At 49.1% G+C, this 23,390-nt stretch overlaps 3 protein-coding genes across 9 annotated transcripts in view; 2 read left to right on the top strand and 1 right to left on the bottom strand.

The window, feature by feature from the left end:
• Nucleotides 1-11,355, bottom strand: part of SEC24C (SEC24 homolog C, COPII coat complex component) — a 37,310-nt gene extending 25,955 nt beyond the window's left edge. The window contains exons 1-2 of one of the 4 annotated variants that reach the window (XM_068547842.1): nucleotides 5,690-5,787; nucleotides 3,441-3,574 (exon numbers count right to left, since the gene is read on the bottom strand). The gene's annotated coding sequence lies outside the window, so the exon portion shown is untranslated. Of the gene's footprint in view, nucleotides 1-429; nucleotides 533-3,440; nucleotides 3,575-5,689; nucleotides 5,788-11,178 lie in introns of those variants that run through there. The other 3 variants (XM_068547843.1, XM_068547844.1, XM_068547841.1) reach the window with 3 other exon arrangements.
• Nucleotides 98-13,766, top strand: SYNPO2L (synaptopodin 2 like). Of its 3 annotated transcripts, none has more exons than XM_068547846.1 (4): nucleotides 98-298; nucleotides 5,719-5,870; nucleotides 6,302-6,816; nucleotides 10,086-13,766. In XM_068547846.1, exons 1-4 carry the CDS (start codon nucleotides 290-292, stop codon nucleotides 12,248-12,250), a joined length of 2,841 nt encoding a protein of 946 aa, XP_068403947.1. In that variant the 5' UTR covers nucleotides 98-289; the 3' UTR covers nucleotides 12,251-13,766. The 3 variants fall into 3 exon arrangements, with proteins under 3 accessions (XP_068403947.1, XP_068403949.1, XP_068403948.1); XM_068547848.1 differs by lacking the exon at nucleotides 98-298 and adding an exon at nucleotides 4,313-4,470; XM_068547847.1 differs by lacking the exons at nucleotides 98-298; nucleotides 5,719-5,870; nucleotides 6,302-6,816 and adding an exon at nucleotides 7,922-8,112.
• Nucleotides 11,508-22,829, top strand: MYOZ1 (myozenin 1). Of its 2 annotated transcripts, XM_068547852.1 has the most exons (7): nucleotides 11,606-11,628; nucleotides 16,040-16,141; nucleotides 17,317-17,407; nucleotides 18,331-18,509; nucleotides 20,481-20,727; nucleotides 21,107-21,272; nucleotides 22,317-22,829. In XM_068547852.1, exons 3-7 carry the CDS (start codon nucleotides 17,335-17,337, stop codon nucleotides 22,546-22,548), a joined length of 897 nt encoding a protein of 298 aa, XP_068403953.1. In that variant the 5' UTR covers nucleotides 11,606-11,628; nucleotides 16,040-16,141; nucleotides 17,317-17,334; the 3' UTR covers nucleotides 22,549-22,829. The 2 variants fall into 2 exon arrangements, with proteins under 2 accessions (XP_068403952.1, XP_068403953.1); XM_068547851.1 differs by lacking the exon at nucleotides 16,040-16,141 and having other exon boundaries at nucleotides 11,508-11,628.
• The last annotated feature ends 561 nt before the right edge of the window (nucleotides 22,830-23,390 follow it).

Here is a 23,390-nt window from a genome sequence, read left to right as displayed (position 1 = left end):
AGTCAGGCTCAAGTTTCAACTCCACTCTGGGTGGACAGTCGAGGGTGACAACCCAGGAGGCGGGGCAAGCTTCCTAGAACTCTGAAAGTAGTCGAGCTGTGGAGGCTGGGAGCGCCGGGGATCAAGACCGAGAAGCCAAGCCAGCTTCTCGGGCCGCGATGAGAGAGACTTCCACTAAGTAGGAGATCGAGCGTCTTGCGCCCTTCAACAGGCTCAGGGCAGGAAGCGGGAGCCGGAATCTGGGCCGGGAGGAGAGAAGGGAGGGTCTAGGACTGATTCTGGATTGTGGATGCATGAGGTGAGGGTCTCTCCCCGGGCCCCGCCCCCGGGCCCCTCCCTTCCTTCTCAGACAGGACCCCGATCTGGCCAGTGATACCCCGGCCTCTCCTCTGCTTTCCTACCCACCAACCTCCCGAAGCCACTCCTCACCCGGCTCCAGATCCAGGTTCGACTTCGTTCCTAACGTCAAGGCTCCCAGGCTCCACTTCCGGTTCCGAGGGGGCCGGCGCGTCGCCCCCGGAAGTTCCACCCCCACGCTCCAAGGCCACTCCTTCTGCCACGTCTGCAGTAAGCACGCGCCGAGGAACCCGGATGCCGCGCATGCGCTACTTTCCCTTCTCGTCATGGCCGCCCCCTAGGGGCTCCGCAGTTTCTTATGCATTTCCGTTTTTGTTTTTGTTTTTGTTTTGCCCAGATGTCCTGGTAACCTTATGGTCCCACCAGCTGAGATGCGATTGAACTATGTTTAGTAACTCTCCTTCTTATGACATATTAGAAACCTCTGATTTAGAGTCCTGTAGCGATTTCCTGCTGACCCCTGGCCCCATTGATTTCCGTCTTGGAGGTTCTCACCCATGACCTTTGCCGGTCTTGAGATTTGCGGAGCAGAACGTACAAATTTTTTTTAATATAATTATTCTGATGTAATACATCTTTTTAAAATTTATTTATTTTGGCTGACCCATGGGGCTTGCAGGATCTTAGTTCCCTGACCAGGGATCCAACCCGTGCACCGGGCAGTGAAAGTGCAGAGTCCTAACCATTGGACCACCAGGGAATTCCCTTAGAACCCTGTAACGTTAAAGGGCACTAATTCTGCTTTCTGGGGTCATGTGTTCAAGTTCTGGCTCTGCAGTTCCCTAGCTTGGGCAACTTAATCTCGGCCTCAGTTTCTTTCATTTGTAAAATGAAGAGAATATGAATGCCCTTCTAAAAACTTGTTGAGAGTATGGGATTAGGTCACAAAGACTGCCTGGCACCGTAGTAAGTGCTCAGTAAAGGTCAGCCGTTATTAACCGTTTTTATAGAGCGCCTTGGTTTAGATGCAGAGCACTGCCACAGCCTGATATCTCTACTCTTAGAATGCCCCCAGCCTGTTGGAAGAGCTACAGTTCCTGGAGTAATTATTATTACCCCATTTAATAATAACAATATTGTAGCTAATATTTGTAGGAGTTTTTAAAATATACATAACCTCATTTAATCCTTTCAATAATCCTTTCATTTAATAATTATTTTTTAAGCATTGTTGTGTTCCAAGCCATGTTCTTGGGTCCGGGAATACAGTAGTGAACAAACAAAAGTTCTTTGCCAATTTAAATAAGGTTTTGTAATTACATACACGTATGATAAAGCTATAAAGAAAAAGTGGGAATTCCCTGGCAGTCTAGTGGTTAGGACTCCACGCTTTCACTGCTGGAGGGCTTGGTTTCAGTCCCTGGTCTGGCAACTAAGATCCTGCAAGCAGCCCGGCCTGGGGCCAAAAAAACAAGAAACAAACAAAAAAAAAACCAAAGTAACAAAACTCAGGCTGTTGGTTACCTCGGGGGAGGGAAAGAGAAAAGTATAATTGGGAGGAACATAATGGAGCATCAATAATATTAATAGTGTTCTATTTCTTAATATTCACATGGATATTTACATTATTGTTATTTTCAAATAGTTCATATGTATTATGTACACTTCATTTTAAAATAAAAGTTTTTTTTTAATAAGGAAGAAAAGAAATGGGGAAAAAGAGCAGTGGTGTAAAGGAAGCATTTAAAGGGAAAATAACATTAAATGAAGAATTTTATGACCAATGCGGGGAAAAGTTCTTGCTCTCATATTGTGCACAGTAAATTTTAGTTATTCCGAGGCACAAAGTGGTTCATTCATTGAAAAAATTGCACTTCTAGTCTTTGCTGGAATCTGTTATTAGGCATTGAGCACGTTTTAGTGAACAGGCAGATTTTTCCTGTCCTCAGGAGTGTATAGTGGAGGTCAGTGTTTCTCAAACTGTGATCCTGGGATCAACAGTACCAGTTTCACCTGGGAAACCTGTTACAAATTTCAGACCCACCCTAGGCATATTGAATCAGAAATTCTGCAGGTGGGGCCCAGCAAGCTATGGCCCTCTAGACAATTCCATTGCACACTGAAGATTGAGACCCACTAGTCTAGATTAGTAATTTGCCAAATTCAGCTAACATTTGTTGAGCAATTGCCATAAGCTGGGCCCTCTGCGAAGTATTTTCGCATAATTTATCCCATTTAACACATGTCAGCATAGGAAAGTAGGTATCCTCTGTCTTGCTTAAATGTTGCACTCCGAGTAAGTAGCAGAGTTTAAATTCATAGTTTCTTGAGAATAGAGGCTGATATGTTGCATTTTATTGGTTTCTGTATCCCCACTCTGGTTCTCAATCTTGGCTGTGCATTAGAATCACCTGCAGTGCTTTTTAAACTGGCCATGCCAAAATAACTAACTAACTAACTAAAAATAAAATGGCCATACCAGCTATTAGGCCAATAAAATTAGAATCCCTAAGGCTGAGGGGCCTGAGAATGTGTGTGTGTGTGTGTGTGTGTGTGTGTGTGTGTGTGTATAAAGTATTTGTATAATGTATAAATTTATGTAATATGTAAAATGTCATTACACATCATCTAATCATATACACAGTCCTATTTTAGGGAACCAGTAGCTTTAAAAGTTTTCCAGGTGATTCCAACATGCACTTAATTGATTCCAATGTGCAGGGTTAACTGAAAGCCACTGGTATAGCACAATGGCTTACATGTAGCTAGCACTCAATAAATGTTTGAATAGTGAATGAATGGATATTTAGATACTCTTTTTACTGATGAGGTCAAGTAACTGCCCAAGGTCACACAGCTAATAAATGATAGAACAAGAATCCAAGTCCAGTTCTGACTCTAAATTCCAAGTGCTTTCTATGACTACATCAAACACCAAGGCAAACAGCATTTAGCATGCTATCAGAGCAGCTATTCCAGGGACCTCTGTAGCCTTTAATAATTACAGCACCATAATACTTTGTTTTTTAAAAGAAAGAGATCTCTTGACATAGGGCATATTCATGTAATGGAAACCTAAAAATAACTAAATATTTTATTATTAACAGGGGTTGGCATGTTTATGCACACCTATTTGTACCCACCTTTCCATGATCAACTATGTGTTGTAAGAGGTAATTTATTTCACCAAACAACGAGCACCTGTTACATCAGTCATTGCTCTGTGGGCTGTTGATTGGCTGTTACACACAGTCCTTGCCTTCAAGTTTCTCACAATCTAGGAGGGAGACAGGCATATAAACAAACCGTAATATTGGCTGAAAACTACAATAATAGAAATACGAACAAGATACATATTTTGCCCAGAGGAAGGAAGGATTAATTCTATAGGTAGGGAGTCAGGAGATGGGCAGGAAAAGCTTTATGGAACAGGCAACACTTCAGCTGGAGCAGGCTGAACAGAGTTCCTCTACATTGCACCCAGCACTGCAGTGGGATATGAATCTCCACTTTGATTAATAGGTTAATTCATACAGCAAAGGGGCACTCTTTTCTGGGGATCTTGCAATCTTGTGGGACAAACCCAGCCATTCCTTGCTCAGGAATTGAAGCCCCTGCTGCTGCCACTTTTGAATAAGCTTTGGAGGAGAGCAGTTGGGATTAGTCCATGGTCCTATCAGGGAAGGCACAGTCCCTGAAAGGATGTACATTAGTTATAGAGCCCACAGAGCTAGTACTCTGTGTCCTGAGTAAAAAGCCCATGCAGGAGAATGGGAGACAGGGGAGGGCAGAAGTTTTCACTATAATTAGCTCTGGGAGTAATACAGCTCAGGGAGGGAGGGGAGTACAGCCGGTAACTATTTTGAGCACAGCTTCGATTGACAGGACATGTGTGCTGGACTGTACTGATCTCAGGGCCAAGTTGCCTGCCTGTGGTGTGTGGTGTGGGGTGGAAGGCCTAGGGCAGCAGAAGCAGGACAGCCAGACAGGCCGGACGGGGTACCAGCACCTCGACTTCTCTCCCTGGGACACTGTCCAAACTCCGAGGGCCATAGGCCAAGCTGAGAGATGGGTGCTGAGGAGGAGGTGCTGGTCACACTGTCTGGGGGAGCCCCCTGGGGCTTCCGACTTCAGGGGGGGGCCGAGCAGAGGAAACCTTTACAGGTATCCAAGGTAAGGGAGCCTATATTGAGGTTTCAGGGAAAGGGGAACCCAAGGGAACTTGGGAAGAGTCATGTGGTGGCCTGTGGGGGGAGAAGTGGGAGGCTGTGAAGAAGTGGAGTGGGGGTGGGTAGGTGGCTGAGGAAGCATGCTCAGATCTGACGGGGGGAGTAGTGTCTGAGCACAGCCTTCTTGTGGCGGGCTATTAGAAAAGGGAGTTCCTGGTTTCTGGGAGCAGAGAAAAAAGGAAGACTGTGCCTCAATTTCATAGAAGCAGAGGTCCAGGGCTGGCAACATAGGAGCAGAGGCCCAGGGCTGGCCATCCAGTCTTTGCTCTCCTGGGTCTGTGCCTCTGCTCCAAACTCCAGGAATGTAGCGAAGGTTGTAATTTCTCTCTAACTAAATTGGTGTGTGACGATCTGAGGCTCTCACTCAGCCCAGCCCAGCCCAGCCCTGCCCTGCCCCTGCCCCAGCCTTCAGTCCCCCTCTTTCCCTACGCCAGATCCCTTCTCTCACTAGGCAAGACTTTTTTTAGGGCTAGGAGGGTTATGGCAAGATAGGACCTGTCAGATGAAGTTGTTACCATTTTGGTTTCATAGCACAGGTTTAATTTTCTCAACTGTAAAATGTAGGTAATGATAGTACCTACTCCATAGGTACTAACTTCTAAGGATTAAATTCAATAAAACATGTAGAGTGCTTGGCACTGTGCCTAACATTTAGTAAGCACTCAATAAATGATAGCCACTATTACTATTATTACTTTAACATATGTACATGTGTGTGCACACCCGGCACACATATACATACACAATCGCAATCCTTCAGAATCTGCTGGACTCCCTCCAATCTGGAGTACTGTTCTAAAATCTTGACTGTGTAGATAATGGTGCCTAGGACTCCAAGGACTAGAAGAGAACTGTTGGCTAGCATAGATATCTCCTTTGGAGGAAAATCTTGAGGGGATAACCACCGTTTCTACAATAGTACGTCCCGTCCCCCCTTGCAGTTTTCCCCATCTTTTTCATTCAGTGATTACCCTACCTCCCTTTAAAGGATGTGTTATTCTCTCAAATCTGTACCTTCTTCCCTCTAGATTGACCCCCCCTTAACTGTCACCCCTTGTCCCTCCCCATCCTTTCTTACCCTGTAAAGTAAAATTCCATCCACACACCGGTCCCTTCTGTCCTAACTCCTTTCATTCTATTCCCCCCTTGGAGCCCTCCCTCACCTACAGTCTCTCCTCCAACACCTTCTCAGATCCGAAGACGGAGCCAGGCTGGCAGAGCAGGACTCCGGGAAAGGGATCAGCTTTTGGCCGTCAATGGGGTTTCCTGCACCAGCCTCTCTCATGCCAGAGCCATGAGCCTCATCGATGACTCAGGGAATCAGCTTGTCCTCACTGTGCGACGGTATGGACCCCTCCCACCCCAGCCTACACCCATCCCCCTAGTCCAGGGCTTCCATCGCCTGTCTCAGCGCTGTGTCTCACTGGCCTAACTTCAGCTACTGACAAGTACCCACTTCTGCTTGTGTATCTGTGCTGGAGTACAGATGTTTGTGTATGCCTCCCAAAGCACTTGAATGTGGGTGCGTGGGCCTATTTAGGCCCCTTGCCTGTCTATTTATCATCACATCTGTCTTTAAACCCACTTCCAGTCAAAGCCTGCCAAGCAGATCTGCCTACCAGTTCATCTTCAGATCTCCACTCTTCCCAGCCTATCCATTTCACCTACATGCCAGTCCCCTCTCTCCCCTTACATCCTTCTCCCATCTCCTCCAGATGTCTCTAGCTCTCAGTCATCCAGCTCATTTCTCAAGTTCTGTCCTCTTTTCCATCCAGGGTAGAGGACGAGGGGCCTGTGCGATCTCCATCCCCTGGTGAGCTTCAGGCACTGTCACCCTTGTCTCCGCTGAGTCCTGAGCCCCCTGGTGCTCCAGTTCCCCAGCCTCTCCAGCCTGGGAGCCTCCTCTCTCCCCCTGACAGTGAGGCTTACTATGGAGAGACAGACAGTGATGCTGATGGCCCAGCCACCCAGGAAAAGCCCCGCCGACCCCGCCGCCGAGGCCCAACAAGGCCCACCCCTCCAGGAGCCCCACCTGACGAGGTCTACCTGTCTGACAGCCCCGCAGAGCCAGCACCTGGTGTCCTTGGCCCTCCCAGCCAGGATGACAGCCGCGTGAGCTCCCCATCTTGGGAGGACGGGACAACCCTTCAGCCACCCCCGGCTGAGGCCCTGCTGTTGCCCCATGGCCCCCTCCGGCCTGGCCCTCATCTCATTCCTATGGTGGGGCCTGTTCCCCACCCAGTGGCAGAAGATCTGACTACCACCTATACTCAGAAGGCCAAACAAGCCAGTGAGTGCCTGAACTCCTTTTCCTTAGTCAGGATCCTTCAGTCTGAGCCCTAAATCTAACCCTCCATAACGATACATTCCACCTACCTTATGCTTCCCTTGGATACAGTCTTGGGGACAGGTGGAGAAGAGTCATGGATAGGAGGGGAAAATAATTATTCTCACGATCCCCATTAGTTTTGCTGTTTGAACTAGAGTGACAAAAAAGTACAGGGGGCTCAAGCCAACCCAGGAACAGGATAAGTAGGGAAGTTGGAAAGGGACATGAATTGATGAAGGGTTTGCTTGTCGTTGCCATGATTTTGCTAGGCGTCAGACGGGGTGAGGGCAGAATGCAGACATGGGTCAGGGGAGTATCTGGAAGCAGGACAGGGATACAGTGACTCTTCAGTGTTAACTGCAGGCACAGCAACAGAGCTACCTTTGACATTGCTAGTTCCATTAGGATTCCTGGGGACTGGGAGGCTATGGAATAGTCACGAGATCTCTAGGAAGTGGTGGAGGGAGGGATCTTTGGCTTCTTATCTTAGGCGAGAATGTAGGCCCCGGCAGAAAAAGCCACTTCCACTTATCTCAGGCTCTTTACTATTTTTGATGTGAGCTACAGAACAAAGTCTAAGAGTGAACTTTCTCCCTGTCTATGCCTCCCATACCCCTCCTCTAGAGACCTTTCTTGTCACCTTGGAAATCTCAGGGTTACCCCTCTAGTTCTCATCTCTCGTTCCTCCCCTCCACCATTCTGATTCCTGATCCGTAGTATTTTGTGCCTCTAAGTCTGGAATAGACGCTAAGGACGTGACAGTTTACCATCTGACATCCCTGAGAGTGTCCCATGTCCCACAAAGAAATTCCAGATGCACACCCACGATCTCATGCTTATCCCCAATTCTCATTTTAGCACCCTCTCCCTTCCCCATCATGCTGGGTGAGACTGTAGTTAGTGAGTAGCTCAGGGATATTTTTAGCCAAGAAGACCTCATTGTCCAGTGTGGTGGGGTAGGGGAAAGGGTAGGCAGGTGCCCATGTCCATCATACCAGGGCTTGTGGGGCAGCCCAGAGAAGGGAGGGGGCCAGGCTCCAAAAATAGCACAGTGAGCTCATTCAGCTGCCAGCTCTGGGGATAAGACAAAGGGGCTTTAAAAGGCGTGGGGGGTGGCTCAAACTGGTCCTGCTCCAGCCAACACTGCCTTTCTCGGCATGGAGACTTTTGAGCCCGTCAGCCAAGAGCCTCTCAGCCAAGCCAGTTGCGACAAAGCCCCAAGCCCAGTTCCTGAGCTCCAGGACCCGTTCTATGCAGGTACTACCCTCCCACAGCCAAGAGAGTTCTGGAATCTAGAATGGAGGGGACTACATCAACAGTTTGGGAAGGGAGGTCTTTGGGAAAGGTCTTACTCCCTTACCCCCTCCTCCTTTTTTTCCTTCCTCTTCCTTCTTTTCTTAGGAGTTTCACTGCCCTTTTCTCAGAATGGGCTGATGCTATGGCCACATGTCAAAGGGGTTTGTGACCACATGAGCAATGGAAAACTCATGGAGAGAGGGTGTATGTGTGAGAGAGAAGTGTGAGTAATCTATGAATACATGAAAGCATGTATGTGGGAGTCCGTGGGAGAAGATATGAGTGAACAAGAAAGTGTCTGGATACATGTGCAGCTAGTGTCAAGAAAGCTTTGATAGTAATAATTACTCACAGTGGGGCTTACGTTAAATGCTAAATTTACCTACATTATCTCACTTAAACCTCATAGCAACCCTATGAGGTAGACGTTATGTTATCATCCTTCTTTACAGATGAGGAAACTGAACTTCAGTGAGATGAAGTAACTCTCCCAAGAACCAAAAATCTGAACTAAACTATGACTCCAGTGCCTATCTCTAGTCCACAGTACTATTGTGTGGTATGAACGTTGGAATGGGTGGAATGAGAGCCCTAATCAGAAGGGAGCTTTGATATCTTGAGTGGAACGTAGATGGAATTTCAGGAATTTTTCAGGAGGAACAAGGGATCATGGATCGGAGAGTATCTGTGTCCGAGTCAGGGTCCTAGCAGCAGGGCAGCGTTCCCATTTCCTGGCTCCACCTCCCAGGCCCCACATGGCATGGGAAACCCTGTCCTGGCTCCCCTTAGCACACAGTGCTTGCGTGCCTGCCTGGTAGTGTCTACCTGAGCTCTCTACCCAGAAGGCTTGGAAAATAGGGGGCAGCTCTGACTGTCAAAGAAGCCCACCCCACTCCCACCCTCAGCTTGGGGGAAAGGAGACTGTATCAACTGGTGACTTTGAGATATCCTAAAGATCTGGAAGCTTTCCTTGGAGAGCAGCACTCTGGCTTTTCCTGCATCTCAGATCTGAAGCCATCCCTGCCTGTGAGTAGCAGGGGTTTGAGGCACAGAGGAGCACCTTGGATTTAGAAGGCACTTAAATTTTGCCCCAACTGTTAGTGACAGTGTCTCTGCTAGGGGAATTCTGGGAAGAAGGGCCACCTTGAGTATGCATGTATGTTTTTGTGTGGACACGTGTATTTATACATGTGTATATGAACTAGGATGTATATAAGCTAGAGTATATGGGGATGAAAGAGAAAAGTACAGATGAGAAAATATGCCCATAGCCACCTCTCCCTAGAGCCATATTCTTGTTGAAGTGATGTGTGGTGGGAGTTATTTCTCTGGATGTATATGATGTGGATCACATGATGATAGTGGAATTATGAATGAAGATCCTCATTGCTAAGGATCCTTTGTGTCCTTATTATAGGGTAAGGGGTAGGAAGAGGGGATAAGTCCCAAACTTTCTGAGAAGTCCCCTAACAGGGTCTCTTTGGTGGGAGAAAAGTGCCCCTTCTTATTTTTTCTTACCCTGGGACCTGCTTCATGTCCTTGCCTGCCATGGGAAGTAAACCCCCTTCTACCTCAGCCTCGCATTGCCAGCCAGGAATGGAGGGAAGCAGGGGAGGCATGCGTGTGGTGTGGGTAAGAGCAATCTCCTGAAAGATAGGAGGGAAGAGAGGATAGGAGGAGAGCTGTGGTCAGAGTGGTGTCAGGGCAGCCAACTACCCTCTGCCTTCCCTTCAACTGTCCTTGGTTTCACCTTTCACCTCCACTCTGGCCCCAAGTTAGAGGACTTTGCCAAAGGCAGGAGAGACCTTGTGGGTCAGGCCAGTGAAAAGACCAGAGGTGGGAGGCCTGAGGGAGCTGGCTGGGGGGGCGGGGGACGGGTGAGAGCCTTGGGGAACAGAAGATGCTCACTGACCATTCTCTCCTCCTCTCCTCAGAACTGCAAAGGGCAGAGAGCCTCCAAGAGAGAAGTGTGAAGGAGGCCAAGACCAAATGCCGGAAGATTGCATCCCTGCTAACCGCAGCCCCCAACCCCCACTCGAAGGGGGTACTGATGTTTAAGAAACGTCGGCAGAGAGCCAAGAAGTACACCCTAGTGAGCTTTGGGGCTGCCGCGGGGACAGGCGCTGGGGAGGAGGACGGCGTCCCTCCGACTAGTGAGTCCGAGCTGGACGAAGAGGCCTTCTCCGACGCCCGCAGCCTCACCAACCAGTCAGACTGGGACAGCCCCTACCTGGACATGGAGCTGGCCAGGCCGAGCTCAGGCGCAGCAGAGGGCCAGGGCCCGGGGCTGGGAGGGCAGCTGAGTGAGGCCTCTGGGCGAGGGGCCCAACTCTTTGCACAGCAGCGCCAGCGCGCAGACTCCAGCACCCAGGAGCCGGCCGGGGATGGTCCAGCCGCCACGCTCAACGGGCAGGGCCTGCAGTCACCACCTCGGGCACAAAACGCTCCGCCAGAGGCGGCTGTGCTGCCATCCAGCCCTTCGCCGGCCCCTGCAGCCAGCCCCAGACCTTTCCTCCCTAGCGGTGGAGCCTCTACCCCAGCTCCAAGCATCTTTAACCGGTCAGCCAGGCCGTTTACTCCGGGCTTACAAGGGCAGCGGCCAGGTACCACCTCGGTTATTTTCCGGCCCCTGGCTCCCAAGAGGGCAAATGAGAGCCTGGGAGGCCTCAGCGCCGTCCCACCGCCTTTCCTGTCCTCTCCGCAGGGGACCACTCCTCTGCCCAGCTTCTCTTCAGGGGTTCCCAGCCACGTGTCAACCCCCGGTTCCCCCAGCACCCCACGCTCCTCCGGCCCCGTGACGGCCACCAGCTCCCTATACATCCCCGCCCCCAATCGTCCTGTTACGCCAGGCGGAGCCCCAGAGCCCCCCGCCCCCTCTAGCGGAGCTGCCATGACCTCCACCGCTTCTATCTTCCTATCGGCGCCTCTGCGACCTGCTGCACGCCCAGAGGCCCCCGCCCCTGGCCCCGCAGCCCCTGAGCCCTCCAGCGCTCGGGAGAAGCGTATCTCCGTGCCAGCTGCTCGCACCGGCATCCTCCAGGAGGCCCGGCGTCGGGGGACCCGAAAGCAGATGTTCCGACCGGGAAATGAGGAGACGAAGAACTCGCCCAACCCGGAGCTGCTATCGTTGGTGCAGAACCTGGATGAAAAACCCCGGGCTGGGGGTGCGGAATCTTGTCCAGAGGAGGATGCCCTGAGCCTCGGGGCTGAAGCCTGCAACTTCATGCAGCCACCAGGGGGCAGGAGTTACAAGACGTTGCCTCACGTGACAGCTAAAACCCCGCCTCCAATGGCTCCCAAGACCCCACCCCCTGCGACTCCTAAGACTCCACCCCCAGTGGCTCCCAAGCCCCCTTCTCGAGGGTTCCTCGATGAGTTAGTGAATGGGGCGGCCCTTTCGGCTGGAATCCCTGAACCACCAAGGCTTCAGGGCAGGGGTGGGGAGCTGTTTGCCAAGCGTCAGAGCCGAGCGGACAGGTATGTGGTGGAAGCACCTGGTCCTGGCCTTGGCCCGCGGCCCAGAAGCCCTTCTCCTACCCCCTCCCTGCCCCCTTCCTGGAAATATTCACCCAATATCCGTGCCCCACCTCCAATTGCTTACAACCCACTGCTCTCACCCTTTTTCCCCCAAGCTGCCCGAACTCTCCCTAGTAAGATCCAATCCCAAGGGCCTCGGGCAGCCCCCAAGCAGGGCATTAAGGCTTTGGATTTCATGCGGCACCAGCCCTACCAACTTAAAAGTGCCATGTTCTGTTTTGATGAGGTTCCCCCGACTCCTGGACCCACCTCCTCAGTGCCTCCCAGAACTGCCCGAGTCCAGGAGATCCGCCGATTTTCGACTCCAGCGCCCCAGCCCACTGCAGAGCCCCTGGCACCCACTGTGCTTGCCCCCCGAGCAGCCACTACATTGGATGAGCCCATCTGGAGGGCAGAGCAGGCCTCAGCCCCTGTCCTTAGCCCAGCCCCTCCTCCAGAGTCTCCCAGGGGTCTTGGGGCCTCCCCCAGCTCCTGTGGCTTCCAGGTAGCCAGGCCCCGGTTCTCAGCTACTAGAACGGGATTGCAGGCTCATGTGTGGAGGCCTGGGGCAGGCCACCACTGAACAGGGCACGGCTCCCAGGACCAAGGGGAGGTGGAATATTCTAGTTCCTAAAGTTGCTTCTACCCAACCCGCCTGCCCCCGCCCCCGCCCCCCCTCCTTTGCAGGCTAAATTCCCTCCTGCCAGAGAAAGTTTTGGAGTTGGTGTCCCATCTCCCAGCTTCCTCCTGACTCCTAACCTCCCTGCTGCTTTCCAACCTATAATACTATCTTTGCTTTGGTGTCTGTGCTTCTCTTTGTAGTTCCTTGCCTGGATCTCTGTCTTTAACTCTGTCTCTTCACCTACACTCCTCCACTGGTCTCCATTTCTCTACATTTGTGCTTTTTTCTGTGGGCCTTGTTTTAACAGTCAATGAGAAAGACACAGAGAAGTTACCACTGAGACCTCAGGCAAGAAGCTCACCACCAGACAGGCAGCAAAGGGACTGAACTGACCCCTATTTGCACGAAATCACTTGCTGCTCCTCACTCTTCTTTCCCAAGCTTGGCTGGCATTTTCCTAGGCGTGTGTGTGCAAGTGTGTGCGTGCACACAGATGTGCTCTTCTGTCTTAGGCAAGAGTAAGAGGAGCGGTCTAAATAAAGACCCAATCTGGGTCTTACCCTTGCACTAATGAAAGAAGAGTCAGTTATCCTCACATAGACTGTCTGGTGGGGAGAAAGAGACTCATTAGAGTTAAAGATCATCATCTGTAGCAGGTGTAGAGCATTGGGTGAAATTCATAGAGTATGAGGAGACTCGAAGGACCAGGGCAGTTTGTATGGGTTGAGTTATACCAGCTAGACCAGGAGTAGAACTAAGAATTCTGTTCCTTGGGATTTCAGAAAGTTAGCAACTTGAGAGGCCCATGCTGAGCAACAAAGCATCCAAGAAGTGAAAAGAAAGAAAGAAAATGTCCTCTGAGAACGAACAAATCATTGGCTTCATTGTCTCATGAACTTAAGACAGAAAGGAGAAAAGAACCATGATGTGGAAAGTGAGGTAGAAACCAGGAGCAGAACAGAAATGAATGAAATTGATCGAGCCTCAGAGAGAAGCATGGTGAGGGAGAATACAGTGTTGGTAGAGAGTAAAATTGGATAATAAGAAACCAATCATGTACAAAAGTGGGATTGGGGAGAAATTTGAGGGAGAAGAATGTATTTGTTAGAGTGAAGGGGGATGATGGTGGAGGGATGCGAGAGTGTGTGCTGAGTGTTGAAAGACAGGTATCTGTGCTACCTCCTTTGAATCTGTCCCTCTGTCTTCTGCAGCTTGTCATAACTACCTGAGAAAGGGCAGGGAAACACCCAGAGCCAAAACCTCTTTTTAGTTCTACCCCATCCCTCAAACCCTAGTTCTTATTTCTTTGCAGCTTCAGGTCCTGATCTCTGATCCTAGAGGGATATGGACTCCCCTCTCACCATGACCACCACTAGTCACGTTTGCTGCTTGATCTGGAAATTGATAATTTCCTTTGCATATTGAGTGTGAGTCACAGTACTTTGGTTTGTGCACAAGAATAAACTTATGCCCCATATCTTCTGTTGCTGTCATCTCTTCTAGTTTTATACCTAAATCCTGGTCTCCCCTTCATCTTCTCTAACTCATTCCCCTGATCTCCTGATTCCTGATCTCTTTTCTCAGTTCCTACCCTCCTATTTTTTACTGTTTTGCCCTTCACCCCCTGGTCTTTTGCTCTTCTCTACCAATTCTGTCCTGCTCCAATGTAGCCACCTCCATCACTCCCCCAGTTCTCTCTCTCCAGATTCTCCCCTTCTCCATCCCCTGCTCCATACTTCTCAGATGAGGCCTCAGCTTACAGAACCTAGACAATCTGGAAAGGCCCTCTAAGCCTTTCGCCATCAACATTTCCCAACACCCTGGAGGAAATGAAGGGAAAGCAATGGCTGAAGCTGAAGGTGGGGTGAGAGAGGGAAGAAGGAGAGAGAGGGTGAATCAGCATGGATTGAGACTAATAAAAAAGATAAGGCACTGAAAGGCGGCTAGAATTAGACTTCTGAGAAGGGGAAGTTCTGTTGCCCCAGTTTTACCAGCAGGGGGCAGATTTGTGCCAATAACCAGGCCCATGACCCTGATTCTCCCAAATATGCAGCCTCTCAGAATTTCAAAGGAAGGGCTCAGAGAGCCTAGGCTAAATATTCTGTCTTCATTCACTAGGTAGTTTTAGGTACTCAATCGTAAGAGACCAAAATTTTGGTTGGTTTTTGAGGGGAGGATGGTAATGATGATGAAATCACCTTTTGCTATTTATGTTTTTTCATCTAATTGCTTCTTTGGGTTAGGAGAGAATGGAGAAAAAGGACAAAAGATGAGGAATCTGGAGGCTAAACTGGTCTGGGCAGAGGCCAAGTAGAGGGGAGCAGGGCGACCTTTCAGCCCCTAACCTGAACCTATAAAGTTCAGGATGGGAAAAGGACATGGTCAGGAAGAGTGGGTAGCTCACAGAGGGACAGAAAGGTATTCTGGGGACTACAAAAGCCACTTCCTAAGGCAGCCACAACAGGGTGGTGGATACAGCAGAGGTGCAGCAGCTGGTTACAAAACCTGAGCAGAAGATGGAGAAGGATCCAGGATGTTCACGCAGCTACTGAGGAAGGTGCCGGGCAAATGACAGGTTTCCCTGGAGGGGGCTCTCAAGCTTGTGCCCTTTCCCAGAGGCTTCTCTTGACCAGTGTGAATGGGACAGTCCAGATCCTATGGGGTGTGTGCTCCCTTTGAAGAAAATCCCAAGTAGGAGCCTCAGAGAGTAAAGCCCTGGCAGGTCAGAAGCCTATGTGTACCCCTTCAGGGAGAAGTGACATCTGGGACTTCCCTGGTGGCGGCCTCAGTGGTTAAGAATCTGCCTGTCAATGCAGGGGACACGGGTTCGAGCCCTGGTCCAGGAAGATCCCACACGCCACGGAGCAGCTAAGCCCGTGCACTACAACTACTGAGCCTGCGCTCTAGAGCCCGCGAGCCATAACCACTGAAGCCTGTGCACCTAGAGCCCGTGCTCCGCAGCAAGAGCAGCCACCGCAATGAGAAGCCCGCGCACCACAACGAAAAGTAGACCCTGCTCGCCGCAACTAAAGCCTGCGTGCAGCAACGAAGACCCGATGCAGCCAAAAAGAAATAAATTAATTAATTAATTTTTTTTAAAAACAGTGACATCTATCTAGCAGAGCAGGCTAAACTGAGCTCCCAAACAGCAAATGGGGATGAAAAGGCAGAAACTGGTCAAGTCTTCCCCCACATCATCCCTGATAGCCTAACTACTGGATTTGGTTAATTTGGTCCCTTATCCTGCCAAAATCTGGCCCTCCCAAAGGAAAGACCAGCCTATCCAGGAACTTTCAAAGGGCAGTTCCATTGTGAACAGAAATTCCCTCCCCGAAACATAGCATCTTAAACCCTCCCAACCCCCAAAATGCACCCACATGTCCCTCCAGCTCCAGCCTGGATTGTCTCTGAATGGCTCTCCAGACACATTCTCCTGGTTCTCACTTTCCCACTCCAAATTCCTATTCACCACTTGCTGCCTGCTTCCTCTCTCCCTCTCAGTTTTCAGTTTCTCCCTGAGTGCTTCTTTGGATCTCAGCCTCGAGGTGCCAAAGAAGAGGAGTCCCTGGGCAGACTGATCCTTGGCTCAGACAGCTTAGTGAGAGAATTCTAAAGGCCTTTCCTCCCCTTCCTGAGCCTCTGGGCAAGGAGGATGGGACCTTGGTTCCAGGGTCTCAGTACCCCTGTGCCATTTGAGCTGCTTGCGCTCATCGTCTCTATTAATAACCACCCTCCCTCCCCCATTGCCAGTGCTGCCCCCACGCCTGCCCAGCTCAGGTTCTCTAGTCACAGCAGCTCAGTCCTCCAAAGCTGCTGGACCCCAGGGAGAGCTGACCACCGCTTGAGCAGCCGGTAAGTCTCCAGCTTTATAGTCAGAGGGGCTAGAGCCCACTCTGCTGACTGCTGTGTCTGTGTCTGTAATAGTGACCCTTGATCCTGGGGGGAGCTGCCCAGCTCCTCCATCTGTACTCAATTCCCAGTTGTCCAGTTCAGGGGAGCCAAAGAGAGTTGGAAGGAGAAGGGCCCAAGAGGGTGGGGGGATTGGAGATGTTGGGGGAGGCACTGGAGGAATGAGAAGGCGGTCTGAGAGGCTGGATAGAAAACAAGAACCTAGTTGGGGCTGAGAGAGGTACAGGGAGAATCTATTTAGCAGTTCCTGGACTCTGGCCTCAGCAGACCCCACTAAGCTAGTAGAATCGCAGATGTGTTGTGAGACAGGACTCAGCAGAAGACATTTCGCTGAGTGCCAACTTCTGTTAAGGAGGGGCTGGAATCTGTATCTTTTCCCAGCTTGTCCCCCTCCACTGCCAGATCCTATGATTATGTTCCTGTCCTCCCTGAATTCCCCACTGCTATGATATTGCTGAATTGACATGCATCAAGATTGACCTCCCTCTCCACTCCAGGTCTGGGGGGTGGGGAGTGACTGAAACAGAGTGGGAGCACTGCTGTCACCTCCCAGGCCATGATCCAGCTGGCCCGGTGGAGGGGCAATAACCTCTCCATCCTATGGAGAATGTTTCTGGCTGGATCTCCTCAACCCTGGCAGAACATTTTTTCTGCTCCCCCCCACCCGCCCCGCCCCGCCGCCCTGGGGCTTGGGGAAGACTGAGAGGCCAGAGTTTGCAATGATAATCCCAGTCTGGGAGCCCCGTACAAATAAAAACTTAGAATCATGCCAAACCAATGAAACCTGGGTGCATTACCTGACCTGTAAGTAATGTGTTTGTTTTACCCCCAGGCCCCCCTAACACATATTGTGTTCCTAAGCCCTGCACCAGCTCTATGTAAAACAGCTGAAAAGAGGTTGGTAGAAGGCAGGGGCAAGGGGTGCATCTATATTTTCTGCCCTGCTTCCCAAGAAGAGAAGCCCTAAAGCAATGGTTTTTCACCTTTTAGAGAAATATGTATTTCTTTAAAAAAATCGAATGAAATTTTGCTCCCTGAAGTCCTTAAGCAGTGCCTTACTGTAGACACTCACCCCAGTCCCTGTCCATCCTTCACCTCCTCCTTCCCACCCGATCCAGGCTCCATCCACCTCCACAATGCCACTCTCAGAGACCCCTGCCCCCAACAAGAAGCGGAAATCCAGCAAGCTGATCATGGAACTCACTGGAGGTATGGCATGTGTGCACCTACCTAGTGTGGGACTTCTTATTGAGAGTATCTCTGGCCCATGAGTCCCAGAAGTATCATAAGGTTATATGTGCCTTAAGGTGAAGAGATAAGGAGAGACAAGAGGAATTTGGGGTGGGGGTGAGGTTTGCGGGGGTGGGGGGAAAGGGGGAAAGGAAGAAAGAATTCAACACTGACTACTCACCCTTCCACCCTTTTCACCTTGTAATCTGAGACAGTAATACCCATGCCATGTTACCCAGCACAGGTCCAAGACAACAGGACCCACAGGTCAGTGAGGTATGTTTGAGAAGAAAATATGTATGATGGAGACTGGCACAGAGTAAGGTCTCAATAAATGGTTAGTTTCCTTACTTCTTTCCCCAGAGCTAAGGAGCCTCGTATAGGCACTTAAAATGGAAAATTGCTCAGGCATTTTTCCTGGGGGTGGTAGGAGTACAGCAAGTGAGGAGCTCTCCCAATACCTAGAAGCCGTTTGCAGCCAGTTTACTGAGGGGAAGAGAAGGCAAAGGAGTTAAGATAGGAGTATATATTTAGAGGTGGTCTTTGGGCTTTCCCCCGTGCTACAGTTTCCCCAATGACCTCCATCTATGATGTTTCTTTACTCTTTTGCCCTGTACCCCATACCTTTTACCCCATTCACCGTCTTCACCCCATTCTAGTATCCCCACTCTCCCACTCTGCACCCCATTTCCCATGCATTCTCTCCAACTCCAAACCCAGGAAATCAAAATCCCTCATAAACTAGACAGAATTTGATCAGACATCACAGACAGCATCTGCTTCACTCAGTGATCTCTGCTGGGACACACGCACTTAATTAGTTGTGGATGGCGGCTTCATTTGGAGCTAGAAAACCCTACTTTCCTCTTTCCCTTGCCTCTGCCTCCCCACCTCCCTGAAAGGTGGACGGGAGAGCTCGGGCCTGAACCTGGGCAAGAAGATCAGCGTCCCAAGGGATGTGATGCTGGAGGAGCTGTCGCTGCTCACTAACCGGGGCTCCAAGATGTTCAAACTGCGGCAGATGCGGGTGGAGAAATTTATCTATGAAAACCACCCTGATGTCTTCTCTGACAGCTCAATGGTGAGTTCGTAACTTTACTGCTCTCAAAGCCTCGTGCCTCTTTTGACAGCTTCTTGGTAGGCCCCGCCCGAGTCTCTAAAATATGACCAACCTCCCCTCCCAGCTAATTTATAAGCTCATTAACCCCCCAGATACAGCGAGCCCCCAATAGCTCCAGGGTGAATTACAGCCCACCTCTGAAACTAAATCTGTGTCTTAGAGCTGGTGAGGCAGGGTGGGGAGTCCACACCTTCAAGGAGAAAACTCCTTCCCAGTATGGTTAAGTATTAAAGATAGGATTACCAGATAAAACACAGGATGCCCAGTCCTATATTTTAAAGTTGAGATACACACTAAATAAGCTACGAGGATATATTGTATGGCACAGTAAATAAAGCCCATATTTTATAATACCTTTAAATGGAGTATAGTCTATAAGAATATTGCATCACTATGTTGTATACCTGAAACTAATATAATATTGTAAATCAACGCTACTTCAATTTAAAAAAATAAAGTTGAGATATACACAGATAATTTTTTAGTAAAGTATGCAATATTTGGGACATAAGTTTTTTTTAAAAAATTGAAGACACTTAGGGAATTCCCTGGTGGTCCAGTGGTCTGGTGCTCTCACTGCCAGGGGCCTGGATTCGATCCCTGGTTGGGGAACTAAGATCCTGCAAGCCACGCAGCATGGCCAAAAAAGAAAAGAAAAGAAAATAAATTTGAAGACACTTAGTTAAATCTGAATTTCAGATACACAATAATTTTTTAACATAAGTGTGTCCCATGAAATATTTGGGACATGAAAATTAAATTAAAAAATACAGGACACCGAGTTAAATTTGAATTTCAGATACATGACGAATACTCTCTTATATCTAAATATATCCCATGCAATACTTAGGCATATTTATACTAAAAAAGTATTATTGTGTATCTGAAATTCAAATTTAACTGGTATCCTGTGATTTTTTCTTTTTGCAAAATCTGGTAACCCTAGAAAGAGGTGAGTGAATTTTTATAGCCATCTCTTCTTGAGCCGTTCTTTTATCTAAAGGGTCAGTATAAGGACCACAGATGTGGGGACTGAAACCATGCTTTAAGGTCCTACGTCTCCTAGTCAGGATCATTCTCCAAAGAGAAGTAGAGATTGGAGAGGGACCAGGCACAAGATATTTCAGCTGAGAAGGAGGGGATCGTCTCCATTTCCTTTCTTCCCCCTCCACCTTTCCTGGGCAGCCAGGGGAGAGTGAAAATAGATGCCTACATGGGGCCAGGGGCAGGAGTGTCTGCCATTGGCCCGTATGTAGGAGCAGAATAAAAATGCTGAGCCGGTCATATCTAACTTTAGGAGGCCAAAAGCCCTCCTCCCTGCCTGTGTCTGGTTACACTGGGTGGAGCATGGGGGTGTGTTCGGTGGGTGGCCAGGAGAGCCTCCTGAAGGAGTTGGCAGGGTTATTTTTAGGCTTTGGGGATGGATCCAGTGTTGCCCTTTGGGCTTCCCTTCCCCCTACCCACTACAGTTTCACTGTCAGGAAGTGCTGGTCCAACAGGCACCAAGAGGAGAAAGGGAGAGGAAGAGGAAGAGAGAGAAGAGACTTTTATCTGTTAGACAAGATGCAGGGGAGGAGCAGAGATCTCTCTAGTTCTTTAACTTAAGGCTGGGTTCTCCATGCCAGCCCCAATCTTTCAAATCTAAGTTGAGCAGAACTCTTGGTCCTCTGCCTTGGTAAGGAGGGAAAGGGGATTTCGGAGAATGAGTTGCCCCCATCCTAGATGTAATTCGAACTGAGCCAAAGAGGTTGTATCCCTTAAGGAGAGTTTAATTTCTCTCAGTCAGGCTATCTGCTAACCATCTATTGGACGGGGGAGTCTCAGACGATTCAGTGTCTTCTGGTTGTCCATTGTCTCTGATCACCTCCTACTTGCTATGGTATTCCCCGTATCCATTGCTAACCTTCCCCTTACTTTGTCCTTTCTTTTCAGGATCACTTCCAGAAGTTCCTTCCCACAGTTGGGGGACAGCTGGGTACAGCTGGCCAGGGATTCTCCTACAGCAAGGGCAGCGGCGGAGGCCAGGCAGGGGGAAGTGGCTCTGCCGGACAGTATGGCTCTGACGAGCATCACCATCATCAGGGCCCTGGGTCTGGATATGGGGGTACAGGTGGTCCTGGGGGCCAGACTGGCCGAGGAGGAGCTGCTGGCACTGCAGGGGTTGGCGAGACAGGACTAGGCAAGTATCCTCACCCAAGAATAATGTGTCTGGTCTCTAGAGCAGAGAAATCCCCAGGAATGAGGCCTAGACTGGGTGTAGGAAGCAGGAGAGGCCTGTTGAGATAGCCTGATGGACTTTCTGGGTCCATAAGGATACAGAGACGTGTCTATTCCACCCAGAAGCCTTGTCTCTCAGTCACCTTTCTAGCCTTTCAGTTTGTATCACAAATCCGACTCCAGGCTGTCATTATTTCACAAACCTTATACAATTACCAAGATGTTTTACCTTTGGTCCCTGGCCCCAGCAACTTCTCTAGCGCAGAGCTCTGAGACTAACTTCCATTGGCTACTAACTGCTATTATTTGACTTATTATTATTTCTCTCCCATGGCTGCCAGACGACCAGGCAGGTGGAGAAGGAAAACATATCTCTGTGTTCAAGACCTATATTTCCCCATGGGAGAGAGCCATGGGGGTTGACTCCCAGCAAAAAGTGGAACTTGGCATCAACCTGCTGGCCCACGGGGCCAAAGGTGATCTCCCTCAGTATAAGTCCTTCAACAGGTAAGGGGGATGGGGAAGGAACCTGATGCATTCCAGTGTATGGCAACATGCCCTTAGTTGGAATGGAGACTGGTTCAAATGTTTCAGGAGGATGAGGAGGCATGGGAGGAATTTGGGGGCCGCAATTGAAGGCTTTTGGTCTTTCCACTCTAGCTCAGAGAAACAGCATGGTATGATGAAGGAAAAATTTGCTAGGAGGCAGGATCTGAATTTTAGTTCATAGTTATTAGCTGTGTGGGAAAGTCACCCTACTTCTGAGCCTTGGTTGCCTTGACTGTGAAATGGGAATAATATATTACACATTTAAAGGCTTCTTGAGGCTCCCTTCATTCAAGGTTACAATTCCATTACTGTCCTTATAGTATAATTCTATTTTTCTTTTCTTTTTTTAATTGAAGTATAGTTGACTTACAACATTATATTAGTTTCAGGTGTACAACATAGTGATTCAGAATTTTTATAGATTACGCACCACAGCAAGTTATTATACTATTGAAGATTCTATTTCTTTATACCCTACTTTAGTAAGGTTCAAGTACCTATCCTTTTGGAACTGGGCTTCTCTAGACTGTGTGAAAACAGGACAGGGAAGCCCTAGAGAAGTGCTTTTGCATTTGGTCCTAAGGTGCCTGGATTTTCCAGGAAATGTTAATTCCTCTCATCCAGGGCACGCACTATCCACTGGAGGTGGGGTAGGGGTTTTGAGGGGGGGGTCTCTACATTATAATATAAGGTAACCTCAGACCCTTGAGTCTGTAGTGTTTGGGGTAAATTTCTCTGAAAATGTGACTGGCTTGGGTCACAACTATCCATGAGACTCTCTATCTAGTACACACTAGACTACTTTTCTCATTTTTAGCTTTGGGGAAACAAGCAAACCAGAAGGGGGAAAGGAGTACTAAGGGAGAATAAGAATAAGGAGTGCAGAAGCAATCTGAAACTAGAATTCACAGACTTCCCCATCCTCAAAACAGTGTAACATCTCACTGACAAAACTCTTTCTTTTGTTCTGGTTTTTAATTAAATAATGTGTCCCCTTTTCAGGACAGCAATGCCTTATGGTGGATATGAGAAGGCCTCCAAACGCATGACCTTCCAGATGCCCAAGTTTGACCTGGGGCCCTTGCTGAGTGAACCCCTAGTCCTCTACAACCAGAACCTCTCCAACAGGCCTTCTTTCAATCGAACCCCTATTCCCTGGCTGAGCTCCGGGGAGCCTGTAGACTACAACGTGGATATTGGCATCCCCTTGGATGGAGAAACAGAGGAGCTGTGAGGTGTTTCTACCTCTACTTTGTATCAAGTTTCCCCTCTCTGGTTTCATTTTGGAGAGGGAATGCTGAGCAGGATACCCCCACTGAAAATCCAGTATCCTTGTGGGAATGGAGGGAAAAAGAAAGGGGAGATCTGCCCTTCCATCCTTCACTCCAAGTCCCCACTCCAAGCATCTTTTCTTACCAACTCAGAGCTCCCCTTCCACTTGCTCTGTATGGAACCTTCTCTTTTATGGAATTTTCTCTGCCTTCGGTAACAGTTAATAAACTTCAAGGAAATGAACTCATTCTTCCTCTGATATTTGAGGGCAGACGAAAACTGAGGCTAACAATGCACAGAGACTAATTAAGTCAAATACCATATATCCATTATTCAGACTTCAAGACTGACCTGATTACTTACACACCCACACCCACATCCGCACCTGCCAAAGCACATTCATAGGTGTATACAAAGACATACTTATTGAATAGTACATAAGACAAATAATCGTGCACAATCACACGTGCTGGCCCATATGTGGGCAAAGCTAAGCAGCAATTGTGTGCTGTGTTTAGGAAATAGGCGTTGGTGACCCGGGCGTTAGCTCTCTTTAAGAAGCTGATTAGAAACTGGGATAATCAGGATTACCCAATTATTACAGAACAAGAGCATGCCATAAAGTTTCCATATGACACAAGCGTGAGCTTAGGAATATATGTCAAAGGTTACAGGTTCCTAAAAGGATGAAATAGAATAGGGAGCCATATTGGAATCCAGAAGGAAGTGGGAGAAACCAGCTGCAGTTATAGTATGCCTGGCTCATCTGTAAACACATCAAGAAAAGATCTAAGGGTCATAGGG

The sequence above is a fragment of the Eschrichtius robustus genome, chromosome 7 (assembly GCF_028021215.1).
Source record: "Eschrichtius robustus isolate mEscRob2 chromosome 7, mEscRob2.pri, whole genome shotgun sequence".
Lineage (NCBI taxonomy): Eukaryota > Metazoa > Chordata > Mammalia > Artiodactyla > Eschrichtiidae > Eschrichtius > Eschrichtius robustus.
This window is presented reverse-complemented; position numbering and strand designations above follow the sequence as displayed.